This window comes from Schistocerca cancellata, chromosome 7, assembly GCF_023864275.1.
Source record: "Schistocerca cancellata isolate TAMUIC-IGC-003103 chromosome 7, iqSchCanc2.1, whole genome shotgun sequence".
Taxonomy (NCBI): domain Eukaryota; kingdom Metazoa; phylum Arthropoda; class Insecta; order Orthoptera; family Acrididae; genus Schistocerca; species Schistocerca cancellata.
Genome location: NC_064632.1, coordinates 119,365,789 through 119,379,318, shown reverse-complemented (window position 1 = coordinate 119,379,318; position 13,530 = coordinate 119,365,789). Strand labels below are relative to the sequence as shown.

At 37.8% G+C, this 13,530-nt stretch overlaps 1 protein-coding gene across 1 annotated transcript in view; it reads left to right on the top strand.

Annotated features, from left to right (window-relative positions):
* LOC126092560 (muscle-specific protein 300 kDa) overlaps positions 1-13,530 on the top strand; it is a 651,560-nt gene that overhangs the window by 341,219 nt on the left and 296,811 nt on the right. Inside the window, exons 61-63 of the mRNA XM_049908233.1 lie at positions 4,883-5,074; positions 6,141-6,425; positions 6,507-6,887. Coding sequence (XP_049764190.1) covers positions 4,883-5,074; positions 6,141-6,425; positions 6,507-6,887 — 858 coding nt within the window. The remainder of the gene's footprint in view (positions 1-4,882; positions 5,075-6,140; positions 6,426-6,506; positions 6,888-13,530) is intronic.

Here is a 13,530-nt window from a genome sequence, read left to right as displayed (position 1 = left end):
TTTGAGCATGCAATGGAATTTACATTTTTATACATATGTAAATCTAAACAAGTTCTGCTTTTGCATATCAAACTGAAAGTGCAAGTTTTACTATATGTGTGCAATACAATAATTTTCTTGAGGTGTTGATTCAGTAAAATTTGAAGTAGGTCACCCACATAAACTACATAGTAAAAAGTTAAGTACTTCATGCTACTGCATCGAAATTCTTGCTGGGTGTACAACAGAGAAAATATTCAAAAGAGGCTAACACCTTATTGTGATTTAGTAAATTTTTATGTGGCAACTCATCAACTAGTACGCTCCTCTAAAAGTTTCAAATACTATCTTTATTGTGTTTACATATTCTAAAACAAACAAAATACATAAACAAAATTGTAGATGCAGTCTATATTAGATGTAATTTTCATTCAAATAGATCCTTAGTGAGGAGATCCTCGAGGGTGGAAAATGTGTCTGAAAAATAAGAATATGCACTAAGTATTTACAAAGAAAAACAAATATTCTAATGTAGCTTCCACAGAACACCAGATGCAGAATAAGTAAAAAACATCTTAAACTTATTTTCATTTAAAAGGTAATAAATAACTTACCACATAACATGTAAATGTTCAGTACAGTGAGGTACATATGGTACTTCTTGGGCTGTTGTAGCCATGCACCATTAAATGGAAAAATTATTTTACAACACTTGCTTGCAATGATCACTTTACTGCACTAAATTTGCACAAAAATCAGATTATACTAATACATTCATTTTCTGATGTTATTAGTAATCTATACACGTCGGTTAGTCCTACCAAGAAATTTATCAGTGGAGTGGAAGGAGTTGGCCACCAATAAATCCTTTAGGCTCCTCTTAAACTGAACTTTATTAGTTTTTAAACTTTTTATGGCTCCTGCCAAGTTACTGAAACTGTGTGTTCCTGAATAATGTACATCTTTTTGGACCAAAGTAAGTGACTTTATGTTTTTGTGAAAATGATTTTTATTTCTAGTATTAGTTCCATGAACTGAGCTGTTGATTTGAAAAAGAACTATATTTTTTAATGATAAATTTCAGTAAGAAATAAATATATTTGGAAAAAGTCATAAGTATTTGTAGTTCCCTAAACAACTCTCGGCAGGACATTCTTGAGTTCAAACCACAAATAACTGAATAGGTAGACGGAAGGAAGTGGCAACCCACAAGAGCATATGTTTGATTCACCAAAGAACTATCACCCAGTATGACAGACTCTGTTGAGATGAAACTTATTCCTCAACAAGCTGGTTTTAGACCTGTAAAATCATGTACTGGCCAAATTCTTTGCTTAACAGAACACACAGAGGAAGGATAAAAAAATAAAAAGATAACAGGGGTAGCCTTGGTCGACCTTAGCTCAGAATATGATACAATTAACCACAGGCTGCTGCTCCAGAAGCTCTATAATGAACTAAGACACTACCAGTTTGTTAAGATTATTAAGTCTCTATTACAAAATAGACAATTTTATGTTGTCCACAATGGGAGAAAGAGCTGATGGAGAAACCAGAAAAATGGCCAGGCACAAGGAAGTGTTTTGGTGCCCTCCCTACTTAATCTGTACACCAACGGCCAACCAATGCCTAAGCATACAAAACATTTTCTGTATGCGGATGACCTGGCAATTACAGCACAGGGGAGGACCTTCGAGGATGTAGAACAGAAGCTCGAGAAAGCTCTTAGAGAAATGTCTGAGTATTATAAAAACAACTTTCTTAAGCCAAACCAGTCCAAAACACAAGTCAGTGCCTTCCACCTTTGATCCTGGCAAGCTACCCATAAACTTATCATCTCTTAGAATAATACCACACTGGAGCATACCAACAAACCAACTTACCTGGGCTTGGTGCTCGATAGATCTCTAACATGCAGTTACCATTGCGAAAAGACGCGACAAAAGCTAACTGTCAGAAATAATATTCTGCGGAAACTAGCTAACAGCAAATGGGGTGCAGAACCTTCCATATTAAGAACCACTGCACAAGCCTTATGCTTCTCTACAGTTGAATATGCCTACCCAGTATGGTCCAGATCAACCCAAGCAAAGAAGGGCAACATAAGTCTTAATGAAACATGACAATTAACAATGGGATGCATGAAACCTACTTCCCCACCAAAACTATATAGAGCTGCCAGGTTTGCGAATCCCAACTCTCAGAGAACATCACATGAATTCACAGAGAGGCTCAGACAAATTATTGATGATTGGCATCCCCTTTTTGGGAGTGAGTGTAAACCCAGGCGATTGAAATCCTGCAAAAGTTTCTTTGCTACAATAATAGAAGAACCACCAGCTGAGTACCCACCTGCACAGGAAGTGCCCAGCAGATTCAGCACAAACTGGAAGACATGAAAGACACTGAACCGAATAAGGACATGGGTGGCCCCTGGGAAGATAAATATGATTAGATGGGGTCCTGGAGCCACAGATGATAAGTGTAACTGTGGCACTGTGCGGGATATGGAGCATCTGCTCGCCTGCCCAAACTGCCCTTATAGGTGCTACCCCGACGATTTATGGCTGGACAAGAAAGAAGCCTTGGACGTGGCCCTATATTGGGCTGAAAGATTGTGACTTGGTTTCCGGACACAAAAAAGTAAAATAAGCTGTGTGTTATATCTTTGGTTAAACCCAATGATAAGAACATAAATACAGTAAGACAAAACAAGTTCTAAAACAGACATTTCTCTCTAGTGGTACATTTGGGGGAAAATGTTACCAGCATATGGTGCATTCAGAAACATAACAGATAGTGTGATCAAACTTGTTGTACTAAACTGGAGTTAGTACTTTCTTCCTCACCAACCCCTTCAATTCTCGTTCTGTGCTTTTGGACCCCGAAAACTTGAGGTTGGCTTGATGAGTCAAAAAATAACTTCTATGACATTATGGAATAAAAGTAAACCTAGAATACTTGCATTTTTATTTTTATACCACCTTTGTCTGACAACATTTACATTGCAATAGAGATTTGTTTAGGCACTACAGCAGTTCTGTTATATGCTCCTCTGACTTGAATTTATTATCAAGCTGTAACCCCAAGAATTTAACACTGTCCAATTCCTCAATCCACTTTCTCAATCTATTTGTCATCATATTTTAAATCAGTTTGGATTCCGTAGAAATGTTGGAACACATGAGGCAATACTGACCCTACGACTTATCTTAGAAGAAAGATTAAGGAAAGGCAAACCTATGTTTCTAGCATTTGTAGACTTAGAGAAAGCTTTTGACAATGTTTATTGGAATACTCTCTTTCAAATTCTGAAGGTGGCAGGGGTAAAATACAGAGAGCGAAAGGCTATTTACAATTTGTACAGAAACCAGATGGCAGTTATAAGAGTCGAGGGACATGAAAGGGAAGCAGTGGTTGGGAAGGGAGTGAGACAGGGTTGTAGCCTCTCCCCGATGTTATTCAATCTGTATATTGAGCAAGCAATAAAGGAAACAAAGGAAAAGTTTGGAGTAGGTATTAAAATCCATAGAGAAGAAATAAAAACTTTGAGGTTTGCCGATGACATTGTAATTCTGTCAGAGACAGCAAAGGACTTGGAAGAGCAGTTGAACGGAATGGACAGTGTCTTGAAAGGAGGGTACAAGATGAACATCAACAAAAGCAAAATGAGGATAATGGAATGTAGTCGAATTAAGTCGGGTGATGCTGAGGGAATTAGATTAGGAAATGAGACACTTAAAGTAGTAAAGGAGTTTTGCTATTTGGGGAGAAAAATAACTGATGATGGTTGAAGTAGAGAGAATATAAAATGTAGACTGGCAATGGCAAGGAAAGCGTTTCTGAAGAAGAGAAGTTTGTTAACATCGAGTATAGATTTAAATGTCAGGAAGTCGTTTCTGAAAGTATTTGTGTGGAGTGTAGCCATGTATGGAAGTGAAACGTTGACGATAAATAGCTTAGACAAGAAGAGAATAGAAGCTTTTGAAATGTGGTGCTACAGAAGAATGCTGAAGATTAGATGGGTAGATCACATAACTAATGAGGAGGTATGGAATAGAATTGGGGAGAAGAGGAGCTTGTGGCACAACTTGACTAGAAGAAGGGATCGGTTGGTAGGACATGTTCTGAGACATCGAGGGATGACCAATTTAGTATTGGAGGGCCACGTGGAGGGTAAAAATCGTAGAGTGAGACCAAGAGGTGAATACACTAAGTAGATTCAGAAGGATGTAGGCTGCAGTAGGTACTCGGAGATGAAGAAGCTTGCACAGGATAGAGTAGCATGGAGAGCTGCATCAAACCAGTCTCAGGACTGAAGACCACAACAACAACAACAACATATTAGGCATTTACTAGTGAGAAACTCCTTTTATGTTATATAAACTGCATATAATACTTTTTTTTAATTTAGTGACAAAGAATTGGTTAGGTAATGAAAAATTCATAGACAAGGTCAATCTCTCAGTTTATATGTTAACAGACAAAACTTGAGACGACATGTTATGTATGTTCAAAAGACCCTCAGACAAAACTTGGAAATCATTGCATAGTAAACTACCCCACCACATCAAAACAATAAAGAATATGTCATTATTCAAAGTGACTCTTCAGATATATTTGTTAGATAAAATTTACTGTACTTTATCTTGTAGCATAAATATTTTAAGTTTTTGTAATATTGATGACAGTGTAGTTTACCACTGTGCATGAGTGTGTGGAGACTGTACTTCATCATCATATTAAGTGAATTTTCACCCGTGCTCTTTATTATTAGGTTAAATTATTTATTTTACATTAAATTGTCTTTACCTACACTATATGGAAACCATTTGTCAATTCTGATATTTTTAACTTACTTAAATAATAAATTGGTTTGATAAATAAATAACTTCATTTATAGGTACAAGTGAATCTTGCTAAAGATGTTCTCAAGAAGGTGGAAACAAATTTTGCACAACATCAACAGTATGTTGACAATTTAGAGAAGGCAAAAGCTTGGATTGAAAATGCTAAACAGATAATTCGTGACAATAGTGGATCTTCCGATACCACAACCCGTGAAGTAATACAGGCTCGCTTGGAGAAGATACAGGTAAAAATATTCATTCAAGAATGAAGGAAGAGAAAATATATGTAACCACAGTTTGGCATTCTTCATCAATATAACTGTTGATGGTTTAATCATTGCAATTGGCATCTGGCATTTGCTTCTTATACTCATCACAAATATTGTGTATTGTAGATTGTGAATTAAAAAATTGTAACACACTGCACCGATTGTTTAGAATTCTCAATGCTTTGCCACTTGTATATACGCAGGAAGTATTTCTGACAAACACATGCGTCTTATCATCCTCCTGATTTCAGCATAGTTTTCTCCCTGTTCTGTATTGCATAGAACTTTCTCTTTGTCATCCTCTCTCCTCCAACACTTTTCCTTTTATTTTGGTTGATCAGTTCTATTGCAAGACTTTGTAATTTTTCTGCCTTTGCACAAAAAATTCATGGACTTCTGCAACAGTCAAATGCTTTGGTTATATGTCTTATGTGTTATTTCCCATTTTTCCCATTCTCTCGTATGTCGTTTCTCTTTGTGCTTGGACATGATACTTTTGTATTTAATTTTTTAATGTCCACCAATTGTTTATTTGTTGCTTTGTGTTTATTCTGAATTATTTGTCTATTTGTATCCATTCTTTTTCTTCTCCCTTTCATTTTATGTGTGATATCACATAATCTACCCACATTCTCTTGTCTTGGTGGTACGTAAATAAATTCCCAAGCAGGTATGTTTTATTCACCTTTACCATTGATACTCTCTTGCTTTCTGCCAGTGTTTTTATTTCACTTTCCTGAAGACAAACCTTGTATAGAAATTTTGAGTTTCACATCACACAGCACAGCATCTTTTGAAATTTTACCAAATATGGTATTGTATGACAATGGCCATAACCATATACACTGTTTTTTGTTATTTTGTATGAAGGTGTTTCACGACATTACAATCTCTGTCATCCAACCAACATACTAATTTAGAATAATTTAAGAGTACATACAGAGCTTATTATTGTGAAGCATAGTAACAACTTTGCAAGTTGCTTCTGAAAAAGTGGAATCAAGTTAATCTTAATTGCATTTTTGCTGATTTGCTTCAATAGGAACTACTACATCGCCAGGAAGAAGGCCAGGCTCTTGTTCATGCGACAGTAAACTGTGGAGAAAAAGTACTTCGCAATACACGATCTGATGGCCGAGATACCATTAATGCACAACTTCGTGATCTGCAAGCAGAGTGGGATCGTCTTGTGCGCAAAACGTCCACAGCTAAAGTGCATCTCGAGACAAATTTGTTACAGTGGGCAGATTACAGTTCATCATATTCACAACTTCAACAATGGATTAGTGATCGTGAGGCTAAACTGCTGCAAGTATGTGAACAGAAGGTAAGTAAAACAACAGCGAAACATGAAATATTGATACAATCTGGTTAGTTGGACTGTGAGTAAAATGTTCATGGTTTTCAGGTGTCAAAAGCCAAAAAGGGCCAGGCTCCAGGCCTCAGCTCTTTAAGTCTTGGTGAACGCAAAGCTACACTAAGAAAGACAAACAGTATAGTCCAAGATATTGTGTCATTTGAACCTATGATACAATCAGTTACATTGAAAGCAGAAGATCTACAGCAGGCTCAACCAGCATCGGAAATATCAAGCAAATATGAGACTCTCACAAAACAAGCGAAAGAACTATATGCTCGTCAGAAAGAAACTGTTGAGCAACACCAGGCATTCATTGATGCAGGAAATGACTTCATGCAGTGGATAAGGGCTGCTAGAGAGAAACTCAGCAAGTGCTCAGAGCCCACCGGTGACAAGGAGTCACTTAGTGGGAAGATATCGCAGCTGAAGGTAATGTAAATTTGTTAATGTGCTACCTGTATATCTTTACAAGATTTTTGATAATGTCATTATTCATAGCCAAGAAATATAGGAAACACCCAGAGTATAGGGTGTTCCCAAAGATGGTATGTATTTCGAACAGATTTATGTATCTCGTGTCAGAAACATACATAGGTGCACAGTTAATATCCCATATAGTCTTCAACAGAAATTTGGCCACTTCCAGTCCATTTTCTGTCACTTGATGGAGGTCTTCTGCAATACAAGAGGCTGGACACAGTCAACACTGAAGCATGTCCTGGACAATCTGGACTTCTCCACAATCACACTTAATATTGTTTTCTATACTGTAGCCCCATCTTGCCAGAGTAAACCTTGATCTTCCTACTCCTGATCTCAGCCTATTCAAAGATTTCCAGGTTATCTGTTCCTCATCATGTCCTGGAGGCAGAGTTTCAGAAACTCTTTTCGAAGCAGATGGAAGGGATATCTTTACCTCCAAAATTGCACCCTGGCATTTTCAGCAGTGGTAGTTAAGTATCTTTGATGTTCTAAAGAAACTCTTCCTTGACTTCAGTCGTTGCAAATTTGGTTTATGCCTGTACAGGGGATGGGTTTGTTCTTGTTCCACTTTCTTTCATTCCCTGCAGTTTCTCTTTGAATGAGAAGTGTTGCTATTCCTGAAAGGTGGTAAATCCATCCGACAGGAGTAGATTTCAAACAACCTATTATAATTCTGCAGGTGTTGTTGAGAGCTACGTCTACCTTTTTGGCATGTGATGAATTATACCAGGACAAGCATATTCTGCTGAAGAATAGGCTAATGCACGTGCAGAGGTTTGGATGGTTTCATGTTGATTGCATCACTGTGGCCCTGCCAATTTTCTTAAGAGATTGTTCGTGGTGCAAACTTTCAACTTGCAGTTCATGCAGTGTCTCTTGAAAGTAATAGATCTCTCCAGCGTCACTCTGAGGTATTTTGGAGTTTACCCATGTTGTAACTAAACTCCTGACCATACTATCATCAACTTATGAGTAACTTCCCTGTTTCTCGAATAGAAAGCACACACTTCAGTCCTTGAGGGGTTTCGTTTAAGCTGATTTTCAGGGCCACAGTTAAGTGTTATATCTGTTAAAATAGAAAGCATAACAGCAGCCAAAGAAGAGCTACTACAAGATCTGTGCAGTCAACACCAGTGCTAGGTACTGTGTGTACAGGAGACACACAGCAGTTACGATATGTGGAGGCCAAAAATAATGGAATGCTCCTTGCCGTTGAAAGACCGCATGATAAATATGGAAGAGCTATTTTTGTTCATCTGGATGAATGTATTTATTAAATTGTATGACAAACAGCTAGAAAACTTCGAACACATATTTACAAATCTGTCAAGTTTAGATTAAAGATGTTCAGTATATCCTCCATCAGTGATGGACAATATCATATTGATACTCAAATTTCTCCCGTACTCACATAAGCGTGTTCATCATCACTGATGTTATGGCAGTACAGATCTGCTTCTTCAACACTTCTATGTTCTGTGATAGTGTAGGTGCATAAATGTTGCCCTTAATGAAACCTCATAGGAATAATTCACAGGACATCAAATCCAGTGACATGGAGGTCAGCTGAGAAGTGCTAAGCCACCAGCTGTTTGATGACCAATCCAGTGGCTTGGTAGAGTGTCATTCTGATTTTCATGCACTTCGCAACACCAAGAGGGGTACCCCATCTTGTTGAAAAATAAAGTTTTTATCGTTCAGCTCTGGAAACAATCAGTTTCGTAACATAGCAAGATACTGCTGCCTTTAACCATGTTTCTATCAAAGAAGAATGGCTCATAAATGCAAAAGTGTTATAACTGTCAATTATATACTTATAAGAAAATGCCACATATTTGCATTTGTTGTCGCGCTGTAGAACTTGTAACAACTGTAATTTGGATGCCTTCATAACCAGCCGAAGTCTTGGAACATACCAAATTATTGTTGTAGGCAATTGTAACTCCCATTTATTTTATCTTATTTACACATCAAGTTCCGTAGGACCAAATTAAGGAGCAAATCTCCAAGGTCATGGAACATGTCAGTTAATGAAATTACTACATAAAAGTAATAACAGATAAAAATAAAACATTTATGAACCTGAAAAAAGTCAGTCCATAAGTTTAAGTAAACGCAATCAACAATACAACAAGAATCAGCTTAATTTTTCAAGGATCTCCTCAGCAGAATAGAAGGAGTGACCCATGAGGAAACTCTTCAATTTCAATTTGAAAGCATGTGGATTACTGCTAAGATTTTTGAATTTGAGTGGTAGCTTATTGAAAATTGATGTATCAGAAGACATAAGTGAATGAAAATAAGTGAAGTAGACTAATTTTCGTGTTGAACAATCACTCTCTTCAGATACCTTTCGAATAGTAAAAATGACAGCATTACATCTTTGAACAAGATCCTGAACGTGGGCTTTCCACAACAGTTTACTATCTATATGAACACCTAGAAATTTGAACTTTTCCGTTTCACTAATCATATGCCCATTCTGTGAAATTAAAACATCAGGTTTTGTTGAATGGCGTGTTAGAGACTGTAAAAACTGAGTCTTACTGTGATTTAGCATTAGTTTATTTTCTACAAGCCACGAACTTAGGTCATGAACTGCACTATTTGAAACCAAGCCAATGTTGCACACAACATCTTTTACTACCAAGCTAGTATCATCAGCAAACAGAAGTATTTTAGAGTTACCCATAATTCTAGAGGGCATATCATTTATATAAATGAGGAACGGTATTGGCCCAACACTCATCCCTGGGGCAACCCCCCCCCCCCCCACTTCACCATACCCCACTCAGACCCCACATCACAGCCATTCTCACCACTGTGAATAATGACCTTTGCTGTCTGTTGCTAAAGTAAAAGATGAACCGATTGTGAGCTACTCCCCGTATTCTGTAATGGTCCAACCTCTGGAGCAATATTTTGTGATCAACAAAATCAAACGCCTTAGTTAAATCAAAAAATGTGCCTATTGTTTGAAACCTTTTGTTTAACCCATCCAGCACCTCACAGAGAAAAGAGAATATAGCATTTTCAGTTGTTAAACGACTTATAAAGCCGAACTGTACATTTAATAGCAAACCGTGTGATATAAAATGATCAATTATCCTTACATACACAGCCTTTTCAATAACTTTAGCAAACACTGATAGCACAGAAATAGGTCTAAAATTATCTGAATTATCGCCGGCCGAAGTGGCCGTGCGGTTCTAGGCGCTGCAGTCTGGAACCGCGAGACCGCTACGGTCGCAGGTTCGAATCCTGCCTCGGGCATGGATGTGAGTGATGCCCTTAGGTTAGTTAGGTTTAACTAGTTCTAAGTTCTAGGGGACTAATGACCTCAGCAGTTAAGTCCCATAGTGCTCAGAGCCATTTGAACCATTTATCTGCATTATCCCTTCCTCCCTTTTTATAAAGCAACTTTACTACTGAATACTTTAATCATTCAGGAAACTGACCATTCCTAAAGGAAAAATTATAAATATGGCTAAATACCAGGGCTAACATGTGCAGAACGGTACTTTAATATTCTGCTAGGTACTCCATCATATCCATGAGAGCCCGTAGTATTCAGTGATTTAATTATTGACTAAATCTCCCCCTTATCCATGAGAGCCCTTAGTCTTCAGTGATGTAATTATTGACTCAATGTCCCCCTGTCTGTATCACAGAGTAGCATTTCAGACATCAATCTCAGAAAGATATTTTCCAAGGAAGTTATATGATTCCTTGCAGAAACTAAATTTTTATTTAATTCGCCAGCAATGCCCAGAAAATGATTGTTAAATATTGTACATATATCTGATTTATCAGTAACAGAAATACTTTTACTACAAGCTGACTTTATATCGTTGACCTTGTGCTGCTGACCACACACTTCCTTCACAACTGACCATATGGTTAATTTTATCCTGTGAGTTAGCATTTTTAAGCGCCTGACAATACTGTTTGTAATGGGCTACTGTAGCTTGATTGTGACTACTTCTAACATTTTGATATAATTCCCACTTTGTTCTACATGCTGTCCTTATCCCACTAGTCATCCCTAGTACCCCATTTAGAATGTTCTAATAGGAAGCAATTCTCAAAGAGCATCAGAAATGTGTTAAAGAAAGCATTATATTTATCATGTATGTCATCAGCACTATAAACATCCTGTCACTCTTGTTCCTTGACAAGGTTTAAAAAACTCTCTGTTGCTGTTGGATTAACTTTCCTACATAGTTTGTAATTATATGTGACATTTGTTTGAGGACAAAAGCCTTTTAGTGCTAAAATTTGTACATCATGGTCTGAAAGGCCATTCACCCTTTTACGAACAGAATGTCCATCTAGTAATGAGGAAGAATAAAAATATTGTTTATGGCTGTGCTACTGTTCCCCTGCAGCCTAGTTGGAAAAAACACCCTCTGCATCAGATCATATGAATTTAGGAAATCTATCAACATCCTTTTTCTTGCACCATCATATACAAAATTTATATTGAAGTCACCACACATAACTAATTTCTGGTACTTCCTACCAAGTGATTCAAGAACTGTCTCTAGCTTGAGCAGAAATGCTCTGAAGTCAGAGTTAGGGGATCTATAACCAACAACAATTAGAAGTTTAGTTCCACTAAATTCAACTGCTCCTGCACAACATTCAAAAATCTGTTCAGTGCAGTGCTGGCATACATATATGGACTCAAATGGAATATTGTTTTTTTACGTACATGCAAAGAACTCCTTGAGAAACAGCCAGCTAATTTGTACCCTAGTAAAGGAAGCCTCTGAATTGAATTGTCAAGTTATTTAAGTGGTGCTCTGATAAAACAATAATTTCAAAGTTAACATCTGTAAGCAGTTCACTAACTTTATCTCTAATACCTCTTATATTTTGATGAAATATGCTAATTCCGTCTCTTCTTGGAAACTTTAGGTCCTCCAGCAGTGAACCCTTAGTTAGAAGGACTTCCTTTAAGCAGGTATACCTATCATCTGACTTAAATCTAAAAAAGCTGCAGCTCTAACACCAACTACTACAGGAATTTTTCCATGAGTGATCCCACCACTACTTACTACACTGTCACCTTTAAACTTTGCCAGCCTCCCCTTCCCATACCTATTGAGGTGCAGGCCATGCCTTGTGAAACCAGATCTACTGATAGTCCCAACAGGCACCACTGAAATGTGATCCACGCCGTCTGCCGTCAGCTCTCCCTCCAGCCCCATGTTAACGTATCTAACAGCCGCATTAAGACGAGGCCGATCGTGACGCTGAAACAGTTGCACGAAATGCGCATTGGTGCCACCAGTTTGAGTAGCTATCTTTACCAGGTCACCACGTACATCATATTCTCTGTCCCTATAAAGACTGTTCCCTGCTCCATCCACTATTACTATCTGATCCTCCTTCATAATATTCCTACATAACTCCCCTACGCTGTCAGTCACCTGAGCCAACCCTGCACTAGGCTTCACAATGCTGGTGACCTGGTACTCATTCCCCAACACTGCAACTGCTGGCCCACACCTCTACTGTGCGGACTACTTAACAGCAGAACCTCCTTCTTTCTGTTAGACTTTGCAACCGACTTAGGCCTCCTAACTGCTGAGGACTGCTGCATGTTCCCTACATCTACAGCTACAAGAGGCTTCTCTCCACTCAACTCTGACAGTAGGTCAAATCTATTATATATATGCAAAGGATAACTGTGAATACCTCCTCCTCTTAGTGCCTTCTTGCCAACTGCCAGTTCCCATTCCTCACCACCCTTCACCCTCCTCAACCTATCTAGTTCCTCATTTGCGCTTTGTAACCGCACCTGAAGGGCACAGATTTTACACTCCTGCTCCTTTATCAACTTACTTCTACTACAGATTTTGTATTCCCAGGAGAGGATCTCACTAGAATACCCACTGGCTTCTCCATTGCATTCACTCCAATGGAAATACTTTGAACAAATCTCACACTATAACCCACTACTTCCGAACCTACGACAGAGCCCATACTTCTCACTCACGGTAAAATTTTACAGTTACTGCAAAAACTATACATCTATGTTACCTAATTTCAGTTACACTAGTAGAACTATTTATAGAACTAACAAGAGCAGTCTCGAAATTCTCTGTCGACTAAGAAAGCAACTACTTGTATTAATACGACTACACTACAGCTAATACCAATACCAACAAAACTTCAAGTGGCCACTGGAACACTCAACGAAGTTAAAACACTAAATGAAAATTAAATAAAATATTTCACTAGAAACAGTAAGAAACATCAGCTGAAAACTAAAGCACACAATTTACTAAACAACTTCAATGCACAGAAAACTGTAAAACACACAGTGAGCAAATGTTTCCAAAACTTTATTAAATCATTATTTTGCCACAAACAGCACGAAACACCACTGAAAACTATTAAATTTGATAGCTGTCTAACAGAAAAGCCACCTGGCATGAAGAATGGATTTTATATGACTATGTTGGAAAGTTGTTTGAATTCATGTGACATTTTCATCAGAAATATGTCTACAAACTGTCAGTACCGTCTGCAAATGTTCCATCCGTTCAGAAGGTCCATTTGGCATCTCAACGTGAAATGT